General features: G+C 46.0%; 1 protein-coding gene across 1 annotated transcript in view; it reads left to right on the forward strand.

Moving 5' to 3' along the window:
- LOC147660658 (E3 ubiquitin-protein ligase TRIM39-like) overlaps window positions 1-27,953 on the forward strand; it is a 130,666-nt gene that overhangs the window by 28,566 nt on the left and 74,147 nt on the right. The window contains exons 3-4 of the mRNA XM_086951554.1: window positions 952-1,182; window positions 20,456-20,478. Of these exons, the coding sequence (XP_086807680.1) occupies window positions 952-1,182; window positions 20,456-20,478 (254 nt within the window). The remainder of the gene's footprint in view (window positions 1-951; window positions 1,183-20,455; window positions 20,479-27,953) is intronic.

Raw genomic sequence — 27,953 nt, forward strand, 5'->3', positions numbered from 1 at the left:
ATCAGCAAAGAAGAGTATTATGATCCTAACAAATGGTAAGTAATGGGTGGGCTAAAAGGCTCTTTTTAGAATTTTTTCTTTTTAGATTCAATAGATTGTCTCCATAGCGACAGTGCATGTGCGCTGCCTGCAGGTCCGATCTTAAAACTACGAAGATGGCTGGAGTCACCTGGAAACTCTCAGGACGTCTTTCAGTAACCAAGGGTATATTGTGCCACGGAGTACACATCTCGGTACTGCTAGAAGCACATTGGTACAAGGAAAACATGGATACTGGTGTCCAGGTCACCTTTCTTTACGAGCCACTTTACAAGACATGTTGCAGACATCTGCAGATAGAAACATTCGATAGGTGTGTGTGGTATATCTTTGCAGAGGTATTTTGTTCATACTTGGGATGTTAATCTTTTTAACCTTCTGTGATAGGAGTTCACTGGGGCTAAACAACAACTTACCACACTAGTCCATGTCCATTGCTCTTGCCAGCTGTAGCCTCCCAGCATTAAATGATTACTGGATGGTTCCACTCTTGGCAAAGTATGTCACTGAATAGTTAAGAGCCTCCTGTAAGTGTGTGTAATTGTATAGACTTAAGTTTGCCTTTTCTAGTTTTTTATTTTGCAAATGTTTTTTTTTTAAGTAAATCCACTACTGATGGGTTTTAAAGGCCTACAGCCTATATTACCAGTAAATCAGTTCTAAACTTTGTGCTGGGAGATGGATAAAATAATGAGTGATAGAGAGTTGAATTGTTTGCGAGTTGTTGCTCAAGTTTATTGCATATGTCTTTGACTGTGTTCTGCTTCACAAATGGTTAGGTGTATAATTCTATGTGTATGTTTGTGGTAAGCACACACCAATGTTTGTGTCAGATGCAGACAGTGTGATTACAGTTGGGTGTGGCATACAAATACAAACTTTATATGCTTTGTTTTGTTGTTTTTAATGAAGGGAAACTTCAAGAACCAGGTGGAGGAGATCCGTGGTACATTTGAGCTCCTGAAAAAGTTTCTGGACAAGGAAGAGCAACAACTTCTGAGTAAACTGGAAAACGAGCATAAAGAAAATATGAAGAACATTCAAGAGAAGCTGCGTGAACTGGAGAAGCAGCAATCCACCCACCGAGACCTGATCACAGAGATAGAGGGGAAGTGTCGGCAGCAGGATGTGGAGCTACTGAAGGTGAGAGTTAAACATCTAAGGAAGTAGAAGAGGAGAGCTCTGTTGATAGAGAAGTGTCAGCAGAATGATCTAAGCCACTGAAGGTGAGAGTTAAATATCTATAGAACTAGAGGGACCTACTGAAATATTTTATTTAAACTTAATTTTTGCTTTTGTGCACCACTCAGTATTGCTTGAGATTCACACAAAATTGTATTGGGAGGGGAAGAGTTACTTAAATTAAAGAGAATGCCATTCACTACCCAGGAGCCTGTTTTTAGCAGTAGTGGACGAGTAGAGTGAAGTTATTCAACCGCAGGGATGAAAACCAATACCTGAAATCCTCTTTTGGGTGAAGAGGTAGGAGAGTTCCATAGAGAAGAGGTGAGACGTCACCTGAAGCTCATTTGAGTTTGTCTGCTGTGCATCGCACTAAATAACGTAATTTACTGCATCAGTGTCCTTTTTCCTTATTTACATCAACTTATCAATGCATTTATTCAATAGCTATCATTGTATTACTTTTTTAAACTTCAATTTACCAGCACCATTCTGAAACGTTTACTGTTTTTATACTTCATGACTTAATTTTACTGGAGTAATAAATATGTCAGCAGTAGAGCGCATAGATTATCTTGTTCAGCTAAAAGAGAACCATCATCTATACAACCTGATCCATGGTTTTGTTTCACATTTTAAAAAGGGAAGTTGCTGATGTTTCCCTCCTTTAAAGAATCCTGCATGTTCATGCTAGAAACACTTACTAGCAACCAGAGCTAGCCGGAAGGTCGCTTTGAGCTGCTGTCTGTGAGCTAGCCCTTACTATGCAACCAGTGTCAGTCGCGAGCTTGCTGTAAGCTGCGGTCTCTATGGCTGTCTTCAGTGTGGCTGCATCGCATGTCCGGGTCGAAACGTCAATGGTTGTTTTTCCATTCATGCTCCATCCATTATTGTTGGTGACCTAAACATTCATTTTAACGATACAACATGCCCAATTAGCACTAACTTACTGTCTGACCTAGCGGCCATGAATATTACCCTACACAACTCAGACCCTACCCACAAGGCGGGCAATCTGCTCGACCCTATTCTATCTAATTTGGATGCAGTATCCTGTAAGCTCCCCTTACCTGTCCCGTGGTCTGACCACTTTGTGCTAGAATTTTCCATTTCATTTGCGCACTCCCTTAATGACCTAGCTATCGCCCCTAAACCTAGAATGACCCGCAACTGGAAGAAATTAGATTCCAACAAATTCAACTCTGCTTTGTCTGATTCTATGCCCCTCACTGAGATCAGTAGCATTGATCAAGTAGACGTCATTCATCGCTGGCTTACATCTGCTGCAGACATTTGTCTCCCACTTCGTAAGCAGACATTTAATATACACCACCCTCCGGCCCCTTTGTTTAATGATCAGCTAAAAAAAGAAAAAAACAGCTGCAAACATCTTGAGCGAAAATGGCGCTCAGACTACGACCCACAAGCTAAACTTCACTATAAAGCTGCTCTAACTAAATACCATTCCCTCTGCAAAACTGCCAGAACTGAATATGTTAATTCATCCATCCTGAACGCTCAAAATCGTCCTAAAGCCTTGTTCAAGGTAGTGCAGGAAATCTCGGGTGCCACCAGTCAACCCAAGGCCCCTTGTTTAGATAAATCACAATGTGATTCCTTAGCAGACTTCTTTGTCTCCAAAATCGAGAGTATATATGCCGATTTTGGTCCATCTAATGTTCATCCAGTTTCTGAACCTACTGCTTCTATTGCCGCAGACTTCTCCCAGCTGGAAGGGGCGGAGATTAAGGTCTGGGACCCACTGACTCCTTCCATACTACTTAACTTAGTGAAAAGCATTAAATCTGGTTCCCCTCTTGATCCCTTCCCTCCTCAAATCTTGCTTACCCTTGTCCCACCCTCCCTAAAACTCATAGTGGATCTATTGAATACATCTCTTAGGGAGGCTAAGGTCCCTAACTCCTGGAAACATGCGATGGTTGTACCATTGCTCAAAAAGGCCAATGCCGATCCTAGTATTTCCGCCAACTTCCGACCAATTTCCCTGCTTCCAGTCTATTCCAAGATTATGGAAAAACATATACACAAGCAACTTACTAGCCATATTGAATCTCACAACATTTTACATCCCTCACAATCTGGTTTTCGTTCTGGTTTTTCCACAGAATCCACTTTGCTGGGAGTCTCTGAAACCATTCGCCATCTGGTAGACAGAGGGGAGACCGTGGCACTTATTCTATTAGATTTAAGTGCCGCATTTGATACGGTCTCCCATCCCATCTTGATTAACACTCTAAAAACATCTGGCATCACTCATTCTGCCATTGAATGGTTCATTAGTTTTTTGTCCGATCGGACATTTCAAGTCTTTTCGGCCACCTCAATGTCAAAAATTCATACATCTGCATATGGTGTCCCACAAGGCTCCATCCTAAGCCCCCTTCTTTTTAATTTATATGTTCGACCCTTAGCGGACATTGCAGAGCAGGCAGGGCTCTCTATATTTTCATATGCAGATGACACACAGATTATTTTTTCCCTCTCCACCAGTCATCTTTCCACTACATCATCCCTCTGTCATGGACTAAACAATATTGCCTCTTGGATGTACAATAATAAGTTCAAACTGAACGGAGGGAAAACGGAACTCCTCCTATTTGGCAACAATCCTGCCTTATGGGGACCCTCCCATTGGCCTGTTCAAATGGGCACTCCTCCCAACCCTTCGAAAACTGCTCGTAACCTGGGAATAATATTCGATGATCAGCTGTCCATGAGACAACATGCCGTGAAAGTCTCCTCCATTTGTACAACCATCCTCAAATGGTTGAGGAAAATCACCTGGATGCTTCCTCTTGAAACCCAGAAAACTGTAGTCCAGGCGTTAATAACATCTCACCTGGACCATGGCAATGTTCTCTTTCTGGGTGCGGGCAAAGAGGTCATTCGGAAATTACAAACGGTTCAGAACATGGCAGTCCGTCTCCTATGCAAACTACCTTATAAATCTTCCACTTCCTTGCACCGTCGTAGTCTTCACTGGCTAAACATTGACAATCGATGTAAATTCAAGGCTCTTTGTCTTGTACACAAAACTAACACTGGCAAAGCCCCCCAGTATTTGAAATCTCTTATTCATCCGTACCTTCCTTCACGCACTCTTCGTTCATCTAGCCAACATAAACTCCGGATCCCCAGGACGAAGAGAGCCAGAATGGGAGGTCGATCTTTTGCTTTTCTGGCCCCATCCCTGTGGAATTCTCTTCCTTTATCCATTCGGATGGAATCCAACTATCTAAAATTCAGAAGGGATGTCAAAACATGGCTTTTTGATCTTTAGTTCTGCTACTGTACACTCTCCTCATTGGTTTAGCGCCGGGAAACCTCCGGGTAGCTGTGCGCTCTATAAAATTAAATATAAATAAATAAATAAATAAATAAAATCAGCCCTGCTAGCGCATAAATTCACATAATTACATTTTCTAGCTGGTGCTATTGTTTATTTGAATTTGAACTTGGAGCTTGTCTTCAAAAGAGTTTTTATTGTAAATAGGTGTACAGTATTATGTCACTCTTGTGTTTAATACACACATTTCGTCACTTTGTCCCCACACTCACTATGTCACTTTAATCACGCTCACATGTGCCGCTTCACCAATCTAATTATCAGACAGTCTTCCCTAGTTTGTTGTGGTAATTTTTGACCTTTTCTGAATAATTTGATAATATAAAGTAAAATATGATCTTTTTGAATAATATACGTTGTTTCTGTTTCTGTGTGTGTCCCTTAGTTATGTTTACTCAAATATTTAATACCACAAAGAAATTGTTTGACCCGACAGAACCAATTGTTGTTCATAGTGCATAGGCCCAGGTTCTGAGGGATACTGGGTTACCCCGTTGTTTTGCATATTGACACTGGCAAAGAGACTCCCATTAAATGCTGTGCCCATGCGCCATCACTCTGAGACAGCTTGCATTCGTCAGCCTGTTTCTTCTCAGCAAACCTTATCAGCAATGTGCATTATTTTTAAAAGTAAGTGCTCTGCCTTAATATTTTGCTATCTACAATACCATCCGTCCTTCTTCAACAAGTCTGTTTCATCAAATAATTTGTTGGGATGGAAGTTCTCTGCCAGGCACTGGAAAGCAGCACTGCCTTGCTCTTAAATGTTTTTCAGAATTGCCCTGCACAGAAGTCCCAGTGAGTTCAGTGGTTCATGCAGTATTACTGAGTTATCTAATTCATTGACACAGCTCTGGGGTAGAGGTGGCCGTGTAATGATAGTGAGAAGGAAGGCTTTTCTATCTGTGCTACTCTCGGAGAACTGCCTTCTGCCATCCCTCTTGTAAAGTTATAGGCAGTCTTCCTAGCTCGATTCGTTTACCTCCATCATAGCTTTGATTTGTGGAAGATATTGTGTCCTGCTGCTATAGACCTATTGTGATAAACCATATCGACCATTGAAATGTTCAGTTGAAGTAAGTGGGGATCTGGGCCTATGTGGGTGTACTTGTTTTTGCTCTACACACTGATAAATAGAAATGCCTGGGACAGGGTAGAGTGAACTTATGGAAATAAGATGTTGAACCCGAAGGATACTGTGGGTAGAAACCGGCCATGTTTGGGTACTTCCATACGGCATTAGTCCACTAAAACAAATGGGCCAAAGCAAAACTGTTTGTAGTAGAGATAGGTTAAACCTTGCTGGGTTTGAGGGAACAGTGGATTTTGGGTATAATTCTGGATCAGAGCCACCCAGAACTTGAAGTGCTGGTGACAATGCAAGGGGAAATAGGAAAATTGGTAGAAGATTTTCAGAGATCAGAAGGAAATGACCACTAGTCCCCATCCCCTAAGGAGCCGTGGACCCAAAAGGCCACCAGCTCACAGCACCAGAGATACTCGGCAAGTCTGAGCAGTTGCATGGAGGAACTAGAAAGCTGAGTCATAAAGAGCACTCATTTTTTTGGGTGCTGCAGCCACAGCTCTCCCGAGATCTGGCACGAAAGAACAGAGAAGAAATGGAGAGCTGCCACCGCAGGACAAGCTCCCCTCTGCCATAGCAATCGCCAAACAAGCCCCAGAAGGCGGCAGAGGGAGAGTTGGAAACTATAACATTCAATAGCAACTGATGGACATTCAAAGTCCTGGTAGGAAGGGGAAGATTGAGTGTTACACCCAATCCATCCTCGAGCACATTTGTATAGACGTGGAGGCTGGATTTAACTCTTTCTTGAGTTGGACCAGTACTGGTCAGTGAAGGCTGGTGGCACAAGGGTGTCTGGTCACTGAAACGTTTGTTTCTTTGGGACTTTCAAACTGATCAGGATACCTTCTCGATGAAGAGACTTTCTTGAAATGTCATGATTTTTAATATAGACAGGGATCAGTTCAGGAACCTGTACGCATTGGAGAGTAGTGGTGATCACCTAGGTTTCAATAAGAAACTAGCATCTATATCTCCACAATCAACCAATAAAACATGGTCTTCTCTACATACAGACCCAGATTAACTTGTTGGCAATCTTGGATATGCTTCAGATTCTAGGTTTCTTGGTGAACTGCCATCATGTTGCAGTGTGGGGTTGTTCAAGGGGCACATACTCTACATTTCCCAATCATATATTTCTTGTGTGGGGAAAAACATGTTGAGAAATGTGTTTTATTTTGAGCGTAGACCCTAGGAGTAATTTGTCACGATGACGTCCACACAATACGTACCCACCATCTTCAGATTCATTTCATTTCAAAAATCTTTATTCGAATTCTTGAAATTTCATAAAAGCACATATATAATATATAATAATACAATTCATAAAAATCCATGACAACAATAATAATAATAATATTCGTAATCAAACACTGGTAAGTCGAATTTAAGCATTTTCCATCATCTTTCGAGCATAAACTGCAATTTTTAAGAAAGTTCAGGTACGACAAATTATCTCCTCATTATCCAGTGAAAGCAGCAACTGGTAGGATTCATCCAGGGTGATTGATCTATGTTTTTTTTTTTTTAAAAAGGGGCTTTAAAGCCATTTAGCATATTTCAAATAATAATTACATGAAAAGAAAAAATGTAAGTCATTTTGGTCGCTTAGCCCATTACAGGGACAGCTTATTTTATTCGAACTTAGGTGGTGCCCCAAGGGAAAGTTTAACAGATCCAGCCCTTAATCAGAATAAAAGGCTTCTTTCCGAATGTGTCATCGGTAAAATTAAGTACAATGGTAGGGGATGTCTGTATAGTCCCATATCCATGTACTTTACAACTGTGGGTTTTCCTGATTGTGTCCTAATTCTACCTGTTGTATAAAGTGCAAAAAAGTGCTTCCTTCAATTCAGTTTTGTACACCATATTAGCATTACTGGGATTGATGAAGCTGTTATCTTTCCCTATCTTACACAAGCTTTTGTGGACAGACGACAACCATGGGATCTCCATCCCCCTTTCACAACTCAAACAGTCAGATATAATTTCTTGGGTCAAAGTGGCCGAGTGTATGTGTATGTAAATGTATAGGCATTTATATAGCGCACTACTTACCCGGAGGGTCCCAAGGCGCTTCGACCGCTGCGAAACCCTTCCTGGCTTCCCTGAGAGATGGTCCCTTAATGGGTATCTCCAGGGTGAGACCAGGCATCACCGGCGGTCTGGTGGGGCCGTTAGTGAAGATGAGGCAAGCTAATGCCCAGAGTTGCCGAGTGTGATCGCTGATCAGAGTGGGCACCGAGGCAAGAGAATTATCGAGTCCGCTGACCCTGGTCCAGAAACCTGCCGCGCCGGGAATCGAACCCTGGTCCCGGGCCGTCCTCTGCTCTCGGGTCTGCCGCCTCTAACCAGTGAGTCACACTACTTCACAACCGAGTTGTTCCTCCATACCGAGTGCCAAAATAGCACTGGTCGGGCTTTAATAAAATCCGAAACAAAGGGTAAGTTTAATTCGCTGTGCACGATATAGTTAGTTGTAGAAATAGGTGTGCCTAACAGCTTCCTGCAGAACCGGTTTTCTTCCCACTGTATGTGACAGTTATCTCCGGTGCCCCATACTTCTGCCCCGTAGGTAACTACGGGTACGCATTGTAGTTTAAAAATTTTGACAATTACTTTAGTGGCGCCTGATCTTTTAGATCGGTCTGTAGTTTACGGGGTCAGACCTATCTCCCTTCTTGTATATAGGAACAATTATACTAGTTCCCCAGGTTTCAGGCATCGTTGCTTGGGGCAAGCTATTAAAAACGTTCACAAGCATTGGGGCCCAGAGGTCAGGTTTCCATTTAATGAGATCTATAGGCAACCCGTCAGGTCCGGGTGCCTTATTGCCGAGACTCTGGGCAATTGCCTCTTCCACTTCCACATCCTCTTCCACTTCCCCCAGGGTTATCTGTATGTTACTAAACTGGCCTGGAGCTTCGAAAATTGGGCTATTTAATGGTAGGGCGTAGATTTTTACAAAATCTAGTTCCCAAACGCTACTAGCGATGGTGCAACTTATTGGTGTTAGTTCTTGGCCCATGATCCGTAGTTCTTTTACCGCGGGCCAGAATAGGTTGCTGCATTTCCCTCCTGCAGTTTCAGCTAGTGTTTCCCAGCGGTCTAGTGCTAATTTGTAGGCTTTCCTAGCCACACTGACATTTGACCTAATTCTGGGGGTCTCTGTAAGGGCCTTGCGCAAATTTCTTTTTGCTACAGAGCAGTTGTGGTCAAACCACTTTGGATCCTTTTGGCCCAAAAGTGCTGGTACTGACAAAAGGGTTCTGACCATAGAACATATTTTAGCAAAATGTGTAATGACATCGTGGCCTCTAGTTGCTATATTTGAGCATATATTAATTGATATCTGCTCCTCTTTTAATAGGGACTTAATAGTCTCGTCTTTATCTATGCCCCTCCATTTCAGCGTCAAACTATCCGTGGTTACACTTATGTCCCTCGCCCCCTGCATAATAACATAGACGAATCGTTGGGCTAATCTTAGAGTGATTGTCACTGGATTGTGGTCCCCAAAATCTGTTGCCACAGTTTCTGTTGCTAGTATGCGGTCCGCCATAGCAGGGGAGACAAAGATAAAGTCAATAGTAGACGTACCTATTCTTCCTCTATGCGTGGGAGCCTGCTGAAGTGTAGGTTGTTGGCCAAGGTCCATTGCATTGCTCATAATATGTTCGGTTAGCAGGGCTCTCAATTCAAATCCCCTCCGCTTAGCTGGGTCCCCTGTCTTATTCCCATATCCCGTGTGTCCTTTGGGAGTTTTGCATTGAAGTCTCCACCCAGTATGATTTCCAGACTTTCACCATTACCTCGGCTAACCTCTAGATTAGAGATAAGTTTAAAACGTGCTACAAAGTTTTTATTTGGAACAGTAATGAAATCATTATTATAAAAATGTATTAGGAGAAAGGGGACTTGGCGCTTATATTCAATAACTTGTATGTTGGTATTATTGGTATTTATATTCCTATAGCTCACCCCAGCCAGTATACTGAACCCCACAAACAAGCCTCCTACTGCTCGACCAAAGTGGGATTTGCGGGCCGCTAAATTAAAACAATGGAACCCATCAATATGTAAGTCATGTGATGCCCATGTTTCTTGGAACATTACTATGTCATACATAGAAATTAAGTGTACCCAGTCTTTATCCACTAGTCTGGGTTCAAGACCAGCAACGTTCCAACTGAGTATTTTGAGGTTGTGGTCATTATTCTGCTTAATTGCTATGCTTTATTAGGGACAGAAGTTGGTACAGTTAATTCATTTAATGGGCTTTTTTGATTATGTGTCTCCTTACCTATCACCAATTGCCCCGGGTAGTTCTTAGCTTCCTTCCTATCCCGCAAGGGGTTTGAAACAGTCAATTCAGATCTGTCCTCTGGAGTAGTTATTACTATTACTAGGGGCGGGTTATCATCACCTTTTCCCATAATTGCTACATCACTACATGAATCAGGGGAATTCCAGGTGGCTGAAGTGGGAGTTTCCTCACACCGTCAGTCCACTCCCTCGAGACCTTCATGTGCATAGAGAGCCTCAAAACGGTTGTAAATAGGGATGTTGAACTGGCTGGTATAAGGGTCCCTGTACCACCGTCCCTGTACGTGTTGTAAGTACATATTGCGTTGAGCCATGGGTGGTGGGGGATAGAAATAACCCAGGTCTACTGTTTGTATCCTGCTCTCAAGGTTTCCTGCTCTCCAACCACTAATATGATTTACCACTCGCCTATCTTTAAAATTTACTACAACACAGTCTCCATCTTGATCTTTTTTCCTCTGCCCTATCCAATGTAATCTGCGAACATGTAGGATTCGACCGTCAACAAATGGTGGAATCGACCTGTACCTATTCAGCCAGTAACTGACTTTATTTTTCAGTTCAAGGTAGTTTTCTGATTTTGCATCTCCTAAGACTGGTACCCCTATTAAAACCACAGTAAATGGGAATGATTCGGGTGGCAGATTGATACTCGTGTGTTTATTCATTGGTCTTGCCCTATCAGGATGGTCAAGTTGTGTCAGCTGGTTCTTACCCAAGGCCTTATCTGCTCTTTTGTCTCCAACCTTCCCATTAGTGTTGCCAGTTTCTTTTTCCCTAATCTGGGGGGCAATAGGTGTCTCCATTCCCTCTGCCCCTGGAGTTACTGGGGGATTGTTAATGCATGTGTGTGCCCAGTAGTGGGTATTACGGGCAATTGCATGTGTTCAGCTGATTTACGTACGCCAGGTATGGCTGCTAGGCTATTCATATTTTTAGGCGGGTGTATATGATTCGTGGTGTTTTGAGTCTGTGTCGGTTTTGCATACATCAACAACAGCTCGTTATCCATCCGCAAGACTTCTTCTGTTTTTTCCAGTTTCTCCCCTATCCCCTTTACCCTTTCATACAGAGGTAACATAAGCAACCTCATCAAATGTTCCATCTTTGAAATAAGCCCCTCTCCACCGTTTGAATTATCCATAGCCTGACTTGCCTGTTCTACCGAAATGATATCAGGACTTATAGTTTTCTTAGTGATTGTTAGCATTGCGTGGTCTATGGAAGTTATAGTCTGTACTGCTCTGCTAGTACTCCTAGATGTTTTAATCTTATTTACTCCCTTTCCGAATGTAATTTTTGCCTTATCGACCCTTGATTTCCTATGTCCTTTGAGATTGTTAGAAGGGGCTTCATTGCATATATTGGTTTTCCCACCGTGATTGGATGCATTTTTGGATTTGGATCTAGTCCTAGGGAGTGGGGTGTTATTACTGACTACGCTATTTGAGTCACTAGACTCAGCTAGTTCTTTAGCAGAGCCACTACTTTGTAACAGTTCTAGGTTTGGCGTAGAGGTAAGTAAGCCATCGTTGTTAATTGCCAGATTCTTTCCCCCTATTGATGGTCTAACTTGGTGTGGTGTGCAAGATTTTGCTATGAGTCCCATAGACGAGCGCCTATTAAATAGTAGTTCCGTTGACAGGCGTTTCTCTTTTAGAGCTATTTCTTTTTCGAGTACACTAGCAGCTCTAATGATGAAATTGTCAGTGTTCCCGTAATGCTGCCACCAACCCCACCTCCTCGCACTGTATCCTTCCTTGTGCACATGGCCTCCAGACTCAAGCAAATATGTTAACAATATCATAAGTGGTACATACACCCAAGGATGTTAATGATGTGGCCCAGCCCAGCCTCGAACAGTCACGAATGGTCACAAATGGTCCCGCCCTTGTCCCGAGCTTCGCCCGGCTCGTCCCGCGAAGCGGGTGACAGCCCTGTTTAAATGCACCTCCTGGCGCTGGCGCTGCGTGGATAGAGCGTGCCGCCGCTAAGGCAGCCGGGAATTGGAGTCCCGGGGTGGTGGCACAGCTTTGACACCAGATGACTCCTGGCAGTGGCGGCGTTCCCCCAAGTAAGAGTATGGCACAGGTAGGTCTCCAAATTCGTTAGCTTGCTCCCCCTCTCCGCCGGTGACAGCCCTGTTTAAATGTGCCTCCTGGCACTGGCGCTGCGTGGATAGAGCGTGCTGCCGCTAAGGCAGCCGGGAATTGGAATCCCGGGGCGGCGGCGCGGCTATGACACCAGATGACTCCTGGCAGTGGCGGCGTTCCCACCCCGACTAAGGTTATGGCACTGGTAGGTCTCCAAATTCGTTAGCTTGCTCCCCCACTCCGCCGGTGACAACCCTGTTTTAATGCGCCTCCTGGCGCTGGCGCTTCGTGGATAGAGCGCGCCGCCGCTAAGGCAGCCAGGAATTGGAGTCCCAGGGCGGCGGCGCGGCTTTGACACCAGATGACTCCTGGCAGTGGCGGCGTTCCCCCCGAGTAAGGGTATGGCACAGGTAGGTCTCCAAATTCGTTAGCTTGCTCCCCCACTCCACCGGTGACAGCCCTGTTTAAATGCGCCTCCTGGCGCTGGCGCTTCGTGGATAGAGCGCGCCGCATCTAAGGCAGCCGGGAATTGGAGTCCAGGGGCGGCGGCGCGGCTTTGACACCAGATGACTCCTGGCAGTGGCGGCGTTCCCCCGAGTAAGGGTATGGCACAGGTAGATCTCCAAATTCGTTAGCTTGCTCCCCCCTTCAGATTCTTTTTTCCACCATTGAGTTCAGAAGCCGGCATCAAGGGAACTGAAAAGCAGCTTCAACGCTTTATTAATAAACACTTGACATCAAAAGCACTTCAAAATCTGAAGAATTTTATTTACCAAAGTTCTAGAGAGGATTGTGACCATGGGACAGATTTTATGGAATAACTGTTTTTTTCTGTCTTCAGGTTTTTTCCACACCTTTTTGTTTTGTACAGAAATCCTTTTAGATTCTGCCCTTTGTGTTATCACCAACGCCTGTTGGTAAATAAGCTCACTGTGTGAAATTATTTGAGCAAAGAATTTAGCAGAAACATTTTACTAATCACACCATGGTAGCGAAATCCAGTCCAACTTCATGATTACAGCTCCAAGAATGATGGCTTCACTTTGGCTATACTGAAGTACAGAGGATTCATCTTCCAAATCAGAGAATGAACAATTTGAGTGGCTACTCAATATCTCTCTTGCACCTTCAATCCAGAAAATGGCCTTGTTGCAGCTTAAAAAAAGTAAAGAAAGATATGTTTGCAATGCCTCCCAGTAAGAGAATTTTCTATAGGTAATCTCAGCAAAACACATTTTGTCTCCATCATCCTATTGTGTCTTTACCTCACTATTTGCAGTTGGAGCTGACTATGTATGAGTGAATAAATAAGTGACTTAATGTACTAAGTGGCCTGTGTACATTTCTGGCTCCGCTCAGCCTTTCCTCATTCTGAGGCTGGTACTATGAGCACCATTAAACTGGGTAACAAAAACCATCTTTTGTCCATATCAAGATACAACTCTAGCTGTGAGTACGCCCTTCAAAAGTAGAGTTGTGTTATGTTATCTTCTGTTCTTTAAAGAGAGATGGCAAATTTCTCACCTGGATACTGCTGCCCGTACTCTTAATCCTATACTTCCTCAGTTTTACAGTGATTCATCTTCCACACAAATATGTAAATATTAAAATAGATATGAGAGACTTTATAAGACTGCTGGATGACACATACAGATGTGAAATATAGCAAGGGACATAAAGTGGGACCTTCAATTGGAATTTAAATGTTTTATAGATCTATATATTGCATGCATATAGAGATACCCATCTCACATTTTATGAAAGGATGGTCTCTTTCCTATGTGACTGCCTTAAAAAGGTTAAAGAGATTGGACCTGCTTTTTAGGTCTCGCCTGAGCCAGTGTGCATGCACCACTCTGCGAGGCTTTTTGTAAGGGCTTCCAACTGGGACTACATGCTGGTGCATGTGTTTTATTTTTTTGGTTCCCAGGCTATTGGCCTTTGCGTGCGTCTTTCTAAGAAAGACAGCAGACAGACACCTGCTTCATGTGTGCGTGATGTGCTAGCGCCGGGACACTCTTTTGAGTAGCTGCGCGCTCTATAAATATGTCATAAGATAACATAACATAACATAACAATTGGCCAAAGACGGGTGCATGTCCCGCCTTCTCTCTCCCCTGGCCAAGGGAGCTCTGGCGCGAGCATCAGCCCCGCACTGTGCCTGCAGCATTCCTGGCGCCATCTGTTTCCAATTATGAACACACTGTCGCTCTTTGATGTGGCTGCAATCTGCACTTGTTTTAAGTGAGCTAACACAGTGACTCACTCTTTTTGACCCGATGCCCCTCATATAGTGACAGAACAGTTCTGCTGCGCTCAATAACTCCCCCAGCCCAGGCATCTTAAAAAAACAACAGTTGCTTACAGGGCGACTGACTCATTACGGCACATTTCGGATTAGGACAGTCTCTGACTCATAAAAGGGATAAAACAAAAAGGTCACGGGTCAGCATCACATAAAGCAATTAACAAAGGCATTTCGAGTGAGATACAGGCCAGTCCCCACATCGGGCATACACCCCAGAATTCCCCACTCAGTTGTCCTCCTCCCCCTCCCCCCAGACCTCCTCTCGGACGATGAAAATAACTCGGCACTAGTCCCCTACGAGTCACTATGTGACGAGTGACCCTCTGTGCTCAGACCCCCCACACGCAGAACCTGCTGAGCCAGCAAGTCATCCTGCAACTTCTCATCCTTTCGAGAGAGCTGCATATTTGTTTCCTCAGCAAGTGTCCATTCCCTCACATCTCTAAGCCACACATCCACCTCAGGGGCCCTTTGTCCCATCCACGTAATGGCAACCCTCCGCCTTGCCAGGACCAACATTAATTGTAACAATTTTAATGGGAGCTTCTGCCTCTTTGGCCTGGGTATCAGCCCTAACATACAGTGCAAGGGGGAGAGCGCAATACGGAGACCGGTAGTGGTCCGAATACGGACCACCACGTCCGCCCAGAAATTTGCAACCAGCGGGCACTTCCACGCCAGATGTTGGCTCCCCTCTCGCCACACCTGGGGCAATTGTCTCTATTATTGTCGGAAAAGCGACTAAGGGTGAGCGGGGTGAGGTACCTGCAGTGTAAAAAGTTATGATAAGCTTAAAGCGGGCATTGCAAGGCACCCAGCACGTTAACACCCCGACGCGCCTGCGCTGTCCATGATCCAGAGGGATTCCCAAGTTCGCCTCCCAAGCCGCCCAGGAGGGCGGCACCAGGGGAACCGAGTCGCGCTTCATCGCAGCGTAGAGCAAGGCAATCAGCCTCCGGCCTCTGCCACAGGACAACAAAATATGTAAAGTGTGGGTCATCGGGGGAATCTCCGGGCACTGTGGCCAGACCGAACGGAGCACGGAGCGCAGGCCCTGGTAGTGCAAATAATGGCGCTCAATAACTTTATCTTCAGATGGATGAGTAGCTTGGTGCAGAGCTAAGTGTGCAAGAGAGCAGGGAGGTAGAGCTTGGTGTGGCTTCGTAGGAGTTGGTTAAATCTGCCACACCTTACCCACAGGTTTGCTGGTGCTGGTCCAGAAGCATCTCTCGACGCGGCCCCCCCCCCACTCTCCCGGAGACCCTCGGCCAGCACCGAACCCCAGGGCTGCACACCACGTCTGGATGTGGCGCGACTAAAGCTGTGGGCAGAAACAGGAGCAGTCAAAGCAGTTTAGTCCCACACAGCAATTGGCGCCAACACCGATGGGCACCCACGTGCCCTTTTCAAACCAGCCATCAGCGTGGGCTTTCTATTTTGGTGTGTGGCGCCCAATCGAATCGTAACATTTTAATACACGTTAATAGAATACATGAATAATAATGATTTCCCCTTGAAAGCAAAACAAGCCAGCGTGAAAACATGAACGAATTTAGCAAATAAGTATTATTATTTTCATGTTCGTGGCACTCATTCAGTGACCTATTTCCAGTTAAGTTCTTTGTTGTATACTGCTCAAGTAGGCAAATGCACCATGGCTCTGCTGTTTTTAAGGGAAACTAAATAAAACCGTTGCAGCAGAAACCCAAATAAATTAAATGTTAAATATACATGGGTTCACCACAAAAGCTCCAATATATTGTCCTTGCCCTCTAGGGAACTTTCAAATTTTTTAAACACTGTGAATATATGAAGTTTTGATTAGCAGGGGTTCCTCATCCCAAAAACGAGACCACGTTTCCTCGCAGTAATGAATATTCGTGGTTAAACAGTTTCTGACAAACAGAAATGCACCTCTGGATTGTTTTTGGCAACTGTATTACTGGCACAATACGGGCAAAATACTTTGATGAATATTCCAGCGCAAAACTCGTAAAATAGCTTCCGGTGGCATCAAAGAGTGATGGGCTTGTCGACATCTAACAGCAAACCGAAACTCCCCAGGTAAACACCCAAGTGAAAGCTGTAGAAACCGATGGAAAAAAAACACATTGGATACCAGGATACTGATGTAACTATAATCAAAGTAGGAATTCACCAGTGTGTTTCACGCCCGGAAGAAAGCAATCTCCTGCGTGCAGAGCACCTGCAAAACTACAGTCAAGCTCTCCAAAGCTTCAGTGACAGCCTCTCCCATAATGTTTTTATCTGCTCCCTCCCCTTGTACCTTCACAGGAGCACGTGTACTTTCAGTGCGGCACACTTGGGGCAGACGGTCCTCCTGTATACAACAGCACAAAATCCTCAGGCCCGTATTATAGCGCTAGATTCTCTTGGACTCTACAAGTGGATCCCGACCGAAACAAGGAAAACGGTGAGACAGGCCCTCGTCAGCAGCAGGCTAGACTACGTCAACGCACGCTATGCAGGAATCCCAGCCAAACACCTGCGACGACTACAACGCATCCAAAACGGCTCCGCCCGACTGACCTTCAACGCGCCCCGCCGCAGCCACACCACCCCCCTCCTGAGAGACCTGCACTGGCTCCCCGTTGGCTAGAGAATCAGCTTCAAGCTCCTCACCCACGAGCACAAGGCACTCCACAACGCCAGACCAGCCTATCTCAACAGCAGACTCAGCTTCTACACCCCCACCCGCCAGCTCCGCTCCGCCAGCCTCGCCCTCGCCGTTGTCCCCCGCATCCAACGAAAGACCTCCAACGGCAGATCCTTCTCCTACCTCGCCGCCAAGACCTAGAACACCCTCCCGATCCACCTACGGCAGACCCAAGACCTACTCACCTTCAGAAGACTCCTGAAGACCTGGCTCTTCGAGCAGTAGCGGCACCCCCCTCCCCTCAGTGCCTTGAGACCCTCACGGGTGAGTAGCCCGCTTTACAAGTTCTTTGATTGATTGATTGATTGGACTCTCGGTGGCAGCTGAGATTATGCAGTGACAGGACGGGAAGAGACCACAGGTCAGAATCACAATTATCTGTTTCCTTTTCCTGGAGTAACTGAGACTTGGAGAAACTGCGAGCAAAAATTACTCTCAGAAAAACCCATTGACCGGTTCACATGTCTAAACAGCACTAGGCGCTACTCGTGTCCAAAAAGCACTCGGCGCTACAGTGCCTCTTAACGATGATTTTCCATTGAAAGCTTTGCTGTGTCTTCACTCTGAGTTTATAAATTGTAGCTTTGTAATGTGCGCTCACTGATGTAATAAACCATACTCTCCTTAACATTAGCACGTTTCTAACGTTTTAACCATTTAATAAAAGGTAGTACGCCCCCAGTGTAATGTAAAAAAAAATGCTTCTCCCCACTGGGCGTTTTATGAATGCGTTAATGAGCTCAGAATGTGTGTGGTCGCTGCGGATGTCGGTGTTATCATTTTATCTTTTTTTTATTCTGACCCCCTTGAATGATTTATCTGACTATTTTTTAAGCTGTGCACAGTGTGCAATATTCATTGTTGTGATGGGCTCTGTGCCACCAGTTAAGCACACTATCTGTCAGCATTCACAAAGTGACGCTTGTCCTGACCGGATCAGGTTTAACCTGGTGTTTTAAGTTGAATTGTAAAATGCAAACTCTATAATTCCTTTCTGATTCGACTTCACCATCTGAGGTTCTTGACGCTGACGAGGAGGGATGTATTTGATGAATGCGGCTCTCCTCACATCTCCTCACTCACACAAAGCTCATTTGTGCCCACTCTCTGCCAAGGGCCTCTGTCCCTCCTGTGTGTTCTGGGCAGAGCCTGTCACTTCCCTTCCTCAATTGTGTCCCTCGTCCCACGCACCTCCCTCAGAGATTGCGCTGTTTTCTAGAGTCCCCCAAAGTTGGCTTTTTTGAGTGAGTGTGTGTCTGTGTGTGTGTATGTGTGTTGGGGGTGGGGGGTGGGGAGGGCTTGTGTGATTTAAACCAGCTTTAAAAGTTATGATCCCCTTCCCCAGCCGTCTGGAAGGAATAGTGCACCCTAACACACACACACACACACACTGGATAATGTGCTGCTCATTGAGTAACAATAGATGTAGCACCAAGGTTAATCTGCTGTATGGCTAAACACTTATATAGACCTAAAGGAGAGGCCTATTGGCTATGCCAATGCTTGTTAATCTTGGGGCAGTGGAGATGGACATTGTGGGTATATTCTCGGTGGCCCAGTAGAGGCATTTTGATCAGGAGGATACTTTATTTGAATCTTGAGTTTGCAGACATTTTGTAAACGTTGTCCTCCATCTCTTTTATGAAACAATGATCACAACAATTGTGTTCTTCCAGAGTGTAATCGATGTTCATGATTACAGCATTATTTCTTAAAAATTGTATCTGTTTCTTTTTTTAGTTTCAAACTATTTTATTGAGAAACTTTCAGATACATTCATACAAAGCTTTCCAAAATATTATATCAAAACGTCTCCATTTTACTTTTTAACTTGCAAATAACAAACTGCATGTTATCCTTGTCACCCTCCCTTGCACACACAAGGACATGTTTTTTTATTTGCTGGTGCTTTTTTTATTCCCACCCTCCCTCTCCTCGTGAAGGGCAGTCCCATCATTGTTTACAGGTTATGGTAATAGTTCAGTTCCGGAACTCCGAGCCTGTGGGGTCTTGTTAGGCCTGACTCAATCCCCAGAAGATTGTACACCACGGGTTGTCAGATCTTACTTAATATTTCGTGCAGATACGGAGGTTGACGTCACACGATACCTCCTCATTTTCCTGCTGCTGGCCCTGGTGGTGGCAAAAAGAGACATTGCGAAAATGTGGGGGGCGCCTGGGAAGCCCACCATAGAGGACTGGAGAAGGGGCTTGGATATGTATATGGCAGCTGAACGAGTTACCTATAAGGCTAGAGGGTGCCCACGGAAGTTCCGAAAGATATGGGCTAAGTGGCGACACTATCATGGATTGGAGTAGAGGGGCGTACCTGACCGGGGGGCTGTGAGGGAGCGGGGGTGGACCAAAGGGATGGTACCTATGTCGCAGGTTTCAGCTGAGTCACTGCTTGAGGGTATGGGCCATGGGATGGCCTACATTCGATTGGGACACGACGCAGGGGGCTTGGTGAGTCACGGATGTCGGGGGGAGGAGGGGGGTGAGGGTGATATGCTGCTTGGGGGGGGGAAGTGGGGGGGGGGGGAAGGGGGGCCTCGGACCGAGGTCCCCCAGTTGATCACTTCCCTTGTTGTTGAGGGGGGGGGGGTGTTCGGGGTGAAAACGAAAAAGTAAGTTCGCCAAAATGTATGCCATGTAACGAAACATTTACAAAAGTTGCGTACTCTCGGGAAGAGCGGAATGTTGACGCTCCCCCGAGACAGTTGATGATCCGTGTAAGAGATTTGCCTGATGCAACAATAAAAAGAATTTAAAAAAAAAAAAATATATTTCGTGCAGATCTGCAATGTCATACATGATATTTTCCATAATTTGGTGTACCGCCTATTGAGTGAGAGGGGGTTGCTTTGGAGGTGTGCGGGGTGGCCGTTCTTCCATATCTGCCACTTTGAGTTGTTTAGTGGCTGTAGTAAGTATTTTAAGTATGTTTCTACCCTTTCACATTGGCTAATAATGAAGTTATTACAAAAGGTCCTATGGATTTATTGGTTCTGTCTCTGAAAGGTGTTGCTGTAACCATCAAAAGCATCTGCCTTCATTAAGGCTCCAGGAAGTAGATTAAGACCTTGCTTTTTGCATCATTATACATTCTCTGTTGTGAATGTTGTGCCAAGATGATCCTGTGTAAGTGTTTAATAACATAGCATAACAGTTCAATATGTGTTATATACTGTAATTGTTGATTCAGTCACAATCCACACCCTTGGCTGGTGGCTAGATACGGTACAAGTGTCTGTCCCATCTGTCTGAAAAACCTCTGGTCCCGGAGTAGCGGCTCAATGTCTCTTCGCAAACGATATCGATGCTCAGCATTGTGGAGGATGAATATTTATCTTCTTTTTTCTCTTTTCCTCTCTAGGATGTGCAGATCATCTTGAGCAGGTACGTTCTCTTCCTCTTATGTACATTTGAGACTTGCCTTTGTCCCATGCTTGATTTTCAAATTCACTTTCATTATGGAATACGTTTTTGAAAAAGTCCCCTTTCACCAAAACGTGGTTTCTTGTTTCTTTTGGTGCATAGCATGAAGCTTGCGCCTGAAAGTTACATTCCACATTTTTTTTGTTTTGCAGAGTTTTATATAGCGCACACTTAATCCGAATCGGGTATCAGAGCGCTTTACATAGCACCAGTTACGTTACAAGAGGACCCACATTCATTTTTTTTAGGCACAGGGAGATTAAGTGATTTGCCCAGAATCACAGGATGTTCAGCGTCATTGCCGAGACTCGAACCCAGTTCCCCAGATTAGAGGTTGACCGCCCTAGCCGAGTGGAATAAGGTCTGAGCAAAGAAGAGCAATTGCTGCTCCAAATATAAGCAGGTATGGTACCTTCATATGGTTGTGCCTGGGCCATTAGCAAAGGAAAATGTGGGCGAATCATGAATAGACCTGTAACTGTGTTAATCATTGTATACTTCTCCTCAAGCAGCGAGCACAATTGTCAAGGTGCTGGAGAAATTTGTCTTTGCAGGAGTATTTGTTAAAAATAAAACATAGCAGCTTGGGAAGCCCAAGTCAGAAACAGGATTTAGCGTAACATAGCAGGGAACAAAGCGAAATATCAGTAGACAAATTTCATTACAACTAAGGACCAGATTTCGATATTGGCGGACAGGGTTACTCTGTCACAAACGTGATGGATATCCTGCCCACCAAATAACAATTCCTTTATATAATACACACATGATCAGTGGCTATGCAAAGCATGCCCGCACATTCAGAGCTTGTACACACATCTCCGGGAATTCAAATGTAAAATTCAAGCAATCCGGTAAGATTTGGTGCTACCATGGTATGTGCACGCTGCCACCTGAGGTTCAAAACCAGACCAGGAAAAGTCCAGTTTGGTGTATAATTGTTCAAAACATACCAAGGTCCACATTAATATATGTCTGTTCAACGAAGTGGTGAGACAAAGTTCTGATTGACTTCCGTGTGGTTTTTTTCTTTCACAATGTTGTTCATTATTGTGGCAGCTCGGGGTGTCCCTGGGTGGCGGGTGATGGGGTGATCGGGGATATTGACCCTTCGAACAGACTTACTGACACCGGTACTCTGGGTAAAGCAGGTTTTATTGTTTTAAATGTTCTTTTCCTGTGGATGGTTTTCCTATAATATAGCAGGGGAAATTCTGAGTCGTCAGACGGTCTTTGCTGGCGCTTTTCCGTGGTTCTCCACTCGTCCCGGTGCCTTCTGGGACTGGTGGTTCGCCCGTCCTCATCCACGATGTCGAGGCGTCTCCCTCGCACAGGAAAGAAAGACAACGAAGATTTAGATACTGGTCGCCGTCTTCGCACAGGGAAAGGAGTGAGGGATCACACGTGCACTCTTATCTAACTATGGGCCGCTGTGTTGGGATAGTGAGGGAGGGGAAGTGCTCAGGGTGTGAAGTTTACGGTCTTTGCAGCGAGGGTTTAGCCCACTTAAATCCTGCCCAGCCCGAAAGCCGTGACCGTACCTCTGGTAGCCACACTTCCCTCGATGAAGTGTGGCTGGGCGGAACGCCTTCCTGTTGGCCTCCTGGCTTGATGTACTCCGCTCCTCCGGACTCTCCGCTTTCAGGGCCGCTCTCTCTGTCCTCGTCTCTATCCGCCGTTCCTCGCCGTTCTTCCTCCTCAGCTGTCGTCTCCGTCTCACTCCTCCGATGTTCTCTTTCGTCCGCCTCCGGCCTCTGCTCCTGCCTCTCCTCCTCCTTCGTCCTCCGACTCTGCTCGCTTCCGCACTCGTTCTCCTCCGTCCTGTTTCTCTCTCCTCTGCAATCGTCCTCCTTCCTCCAACTCCGCTCTCCTCCGCAATCGTCCTCCTTCCTCCAACTCCGCTCTCCTCCGAGTGTATAACACACCTGAGATGCTTCCTGACCGGGCTTTACCTGGGGCGAGGGGGTGTGACTCGTGACGTGGTCCTGTTCTAACTCCGCCCACTTAAAGGAGCAGGGTTCGTTGTAGCCTTCCGGATCCGTCTCTTCCAGGACGTCGGTGTCTCTCCAGGTCCCTGTGTGCTGGTTAAAGAGCGGTGAGACAGGTAAGCCTGGTGGACCCGAGCCCTCCCCGTTACAATTATTTATGTCAATTATTGATACCCAAATGCAGAAAGGCATCCGACACGTGTTTTGTCAAAGAGATTTTCTCAAGGCTGGAATAGGAAGTACAATGAAGAGAATGATGATAGAGTGCGCAGCAATATGGTGTTTCACTCTTGTTACGTGATTTCACTTTTATGGAGCCCATATTCTTCTGACTTTTCTTGCTGCTTGCATACAGGCATTTTACTGCTCGCACACAGGCTTATCAAGGCCTGTTACAGCACGCCCCATACTTGGTTCTGTGAAATCACGTAAGTCAATTGGAACTTTGTCTCACCACTTCATTGAACAGACATATAATACTGTAGACTTCTCTGAGTGCTTCAGTATGGTTTTTGAACTATAATTCCATTATAACCTGTGAACTTGTAATATGGCGGATGGAATGTCCCTCACGTTTGTGACAGAGTATCCCATCTGTCAAGATCATAACCAGGCTCTAAATTCTAAGTTGGACCTGTGCGCTTTACATATAATTCACTCCAGTCCATATACATTTTCTCTTAATGCAAGTCATTGTAGTAGGATCATGTGACAGCGGTTAGTTTCAGCAGAAACGTATCTGGTGTTCAGAACAAGGACTTGCAATGCTAGTACTTTAGAACAGTTCAAACAATGGCAAAATAGGCATGACCGTCAAACTACGCATTCTGCTACAAACAGGGATGGGGCATCATGTTTTATCAATACTGTCAAAAGTGGTCAAATCTGTGGAAGACCGCTTGTCTCAGAGTACCAGAACTATAGGTATCAACACCAATGCACAGTGTCAGAGGAGTAGATCGTACAAGGGAAAGCAAACTGTCTAGATAAACTCGCTCTGGAAACTGCAATTGAATCTCAAATAACTTGGTTAAGTCGAGTTGGAGACACTTTAGATTTAATCAAAAGAAAATTCTCTTGTTTAATCATGAACTCCTACAACTTGTTGGATGCTCACTATTACTTATTTGTGCATGTACTTAAATCAACAAAATAATCATAATGAGATTTATGCTTTTTCAAATAAAGAAATTCTGATAAACTGGGTGCTTGAATCTTTTACATACTCTCAATGCGGGCTTTGACTATGGACAGGAGTCCCTAGTCCACCTTTTATGCTGCTGCCTGATAGTACAGTACAAGCGATGCAGATTGTGCTCACAAATAGATTGGCACGTTAAAGTGAGCCATTGGGACACTGCCTTAACACTAAAGACATAGCTGAGATTTGTCACTGAGCAAAGGTTTTGAAATCTATTTTTTTAAAACTTTCCCAAACAATTTAAATTAATATTGTTATCTTTTAATTGTTTCTAAATCTTTTTTCTGTAATTGTTGAAGCATTCTGCCATTCTATGTTATGAATACTTTATTAATGTTTTATCAGCTTGTTGAACGATTTTAATGAATGAATTACAATGATAACACTGCAAAAATACTCCAAACAGGGTTAGATCATAGATAATATTTTTGTGAGTAAGACAAGACCAAAACGACAAAAATCGAATTAGTAGAACCCGAAGTAGGACATTTTAAAGATAAAATGAAATTATAGTGCTTAATCATAAAGTTCCAACCACGGACATCTGGTTGCTCTGGACCAGCTTAAATCCAAAGTTCAGGCTGACCGCGATGGAGCGCAGGCTGTCTACAAGATTGACACAGGTCCCGCTGATAAAGTACATTGGATGGAGGTAGAGTCGACATTGACGACCCGATATGAGGAGCAGAGGAGGCGATCCATTTTCATCGATCCCGTGGATGTAGGTCTTGCATCGGTTCGGATCCACACAGTCAGTGAAGCCTCATCGATGCGTCGTCGTCGAGCTGCGCAGTCTGTCGTTGTCGAGCCGGGCAGTCCGTCACAGTGATGTCATCGAGCAGCAACTGCATCGCCTTTAAAGGAGATATGTTGGTTTCGATTGGCGCAAAGTCGTCGATGCGTGGGTTCTGCTGGGTCAGCACAAAAAAAGTCACATCCAAGGCCCAGGACTGGATTGGCACCGCTTGACAAGGCACAGCTCACAGATGGCAGAGTCCAGATGCTGTTGCAGGGTTGTAGAAAGTCTTTGATGGCCCTGAGACCTCAGAATAGGGGGCAAGCCAGAAATCCCTTGTAGTCACTCTAGGTTCAGGCGAGATGAGTCAAGTCCTTTTGCTCTGCAGGGCAGAGGGTAGCAGGCAACAGGAAGCACATCAGAGTAGAAAACAGTTCTTAAAGAGCAGCAGTTTAGCAGAGTGGCAGTCCTTGTAGCAGCACAGCAGTCCTTCTTCCTGACAGAGTTCATCACAGGTCCAGTAGTGTACTGCCTTGGTAGGGTCAGAGACCCAGTACTTATATCCAGTTCTGCCTTTGAAGTGAGAGTTACTTCAAAGAAGGGTATTTGAAGTGCACATAGGTCTTTCTTCTCAGCCCTGGCTCCAGACTACCAGTAGAGGGTAATCAGCCATTTGTGTGGGAGCAGGACACAGCCTATTCAGGTGTAAGTGTCAGCTCCCCCATCCCTTCCTGCCCAGGAAGAGCCATCAGAATGCAGATGAGTAGTCAGACACACATACCCTACCTGTGTTTGTGCTGCCTAGAGGGGATGCAAAAAAGTGTAGCTGTCACTTGCCCAGACGTGTTTTGGAGACATGCTGCAGGCACACAGAGCAGTAAGAACAGATTAGGCAATTAGGCATGTTATTACTAAAGCCTCTACCTCTGCCATTAGGCCCGCCATTTCCACCTGGCACACATTCTGCACCATTGAATTGTGCATTAACCGGGGCGTGGCTAGGGCTTCAATAGAGACAGATGTGTTTGGATAGAGCTTTGTAGTAGGCTCCCCTAAACAGGCCAATATCTCCGTATGTAGTCACTTTTGGGGACAGTGATTGACCGGTCTGAATGCCTGAAGTTGTCCTGAAGCGGCGCTGATATTTTGGCCCTGTCCATGTCTGCTGTGACGCTCCTGACTGGAGGGGCTGCCTGCAGTGTGGCCTCAGAGCGGTCGGCCTCTGCTAAGCAAGCCTGAGGTCGGACCCCGCCCACACGGCCGCGAGTGATGGCGCAGTGGAAAGAAACGGATTGCCGGAGGCTGAAATCATGCCTGCTGCCCTTAAGCTCGCTGGGATGTAGGGTGTTGGCGCAGGGACCCCCGCTGCGCGACCTACCCATACTACTGTGTCCTCGACGGAGCCTGCAGCCATCTGCCACGCCATGAGAGGAGGAGCTGCATGCGGCGATTGCGCCCAGACTCCCGTCATGGCCGCTGCTCTGGAGGTACAGTGAGCGACTTGCGACTCGCGGCGCACTGTTGTAAGCGCCCACCCTCACGTCCTGCTGAGTGTTGCTGCTGGGGGAGGCAAGTCGGGTGTTAAAGCCCCGACAGAATCACCCGCATGCTCCCAGGTCTTGCAGTCGCCTGGCTCTGTGCTTAATGGCTGTGGCAGTTGAGGGGATGAGGTGCGAGTAGTCCCCATTTGGTCCTGTCAAGCTACCACCACTACCGCGAGGGACACAGAGAGGAGGCCCCCCTCCTCCACTGACAGGCTGGGGACGTGGCCTGATTGAGAGTCTGCTACAGCCGCCGCCGTCGGCGATGGATCAGGATAATTACACCCCCGCTGCTGTGCCGGGAGCTGCTGCTGGCCCTCCTTGCTGTTACTATATTTCTCTGGGCGCTGGGGTGGTGTAGTGGAGGCAACTCCTGTGCATGAAAGCTCTGATTGTGGAGGCTGTGGAATGGGAGGACGCAGTGACACCACATTGGCCATTGCGGCGTCTCACCACTAGTGTTTCTTTCCGAAGGCAGGGGGACCCACCTACTAAGGAGCACCCACTGCACACCGATGCTCTGCACCGGCGCCAGTGAGCGCCACTAGCCGGAGTTTGATTAGCGAACACTATGCTGGGCTCCGGCTGCCCTTTCCCCGGATGAGACATCCCCCTTTAATGTACTGAGCAGCAGTGCTTCACTACTTCACTACCCCGGAGGCCCTCCTGTTGTGTTTGATGCGAGGAGTGCCTGTGGCTGGCGCCCCTACCAGGCCGTCATCGTGAAGACGTAGGGACTCGACTTTGAGATCGGAACTGTTGCAGCCTGAGGCAGCGGTGTATTCTACGATACTGCACTAACGGACACCGTGCAGCTTTTGCGGGCTTGCTGCTGTCCGACTGGTCTGTCCCTAGCGTGTCCTATAAGCTCAGACTGCGGCGGTGGATGTTTGCGAATGGATGACCCACTAATCCAGGCCTGGCCTACTCATCTGCTGTAGAACACGCTGTTGCACCCTCAATAGCTGAGGTCTGCGTGGCTGAATACAGGGGTGGATGACTAGATCGCGGGGACGATACTGGAAAGTGGTGAGCGGGGCCCTTCTGCTTCGGCCGTGAGTTGTTAGCTGCCTACTAACTACAGCCTATTGGCACTGTGGAGACCTCCAAAGAGGCCCTCGAGCCCTGACGGCACTACACTGTGCTTTCCCTGGATGTAAATGAGGCATAAGTGAGTAGATTCTGCACCAGATGTCGGGCGGCACCCAAGCGGGGACCGGAACGGGGGTAATGCAAGCCATACCGACACCATCCAAGCCCAAAACGGACAACATGGCGAAACAGGGGCCGGCAGTACTGCAATGGAGCATCTGGAGGAAACTATGAATCAAACCTGCACCTCCCTGGAATCAAAAATAGACAAGGTGGCTATTGACCTCACTCACCTGCATGCGGATCATCGGAAGCTGGCGGACCGTACCACTGCGCGAGAGGCTACACTGGAAGACGTCAAACCACAGGTGAGGCAGACGGATAAGCATGTACAAGACTTGCTGAATCGTGTGGAGTTCCTAGAAGACAGAGCGGAGGACGCTGAGGGAAATGCTCGATGCAACAACATCCGTATAGTAGGTGTCCCGGAAAAATGGGAAGGGAACAAACCTGCCCTGCATATGGAGGATTGGCTCAGGGATCCCTTTCGCCGCACTTCGCCATTGAACGTGCCCATAGAGTCCTGATGAGACCTCCCCCTACTGGCTCAAATCCGCGACCCCTGCTCCTTCGGATCCTTAATTACCGAGACTGAGATACTACATTGCAGGAAACAAGGAATCTCCAAGATGTCCACATTGACAACCACAGAGTAATGTTCTTTCCGGACTATACCATCCAGGTGCTGCGTCAAAGATTCTCATTCATGGCATTAAAGAAGTGCCTTCGTCAAAATGACCTGAAATATTCTCTGCTGTTCCCTGCAAAACTGCGTGTGGTCGCCGGCGATAATACACACTTTTTTAACACCTCGGAGG

The sequence above is a fragment of the Lissotriton vulgaris genome, unplaced genomic scaffold (genome assembly GCF_964263255.1).
Source record: "Lissotriton vulgaris unplaced genomic scaffold, aLisVul1.2 SCAFFOLD_1773, whole genome shotgun sequence".
NCBI lineage: Eukaryota > Metazoa > Chordata > Amphibia > Caudata > Salamandridae > Lissotriton > Lissotriton vulgaris.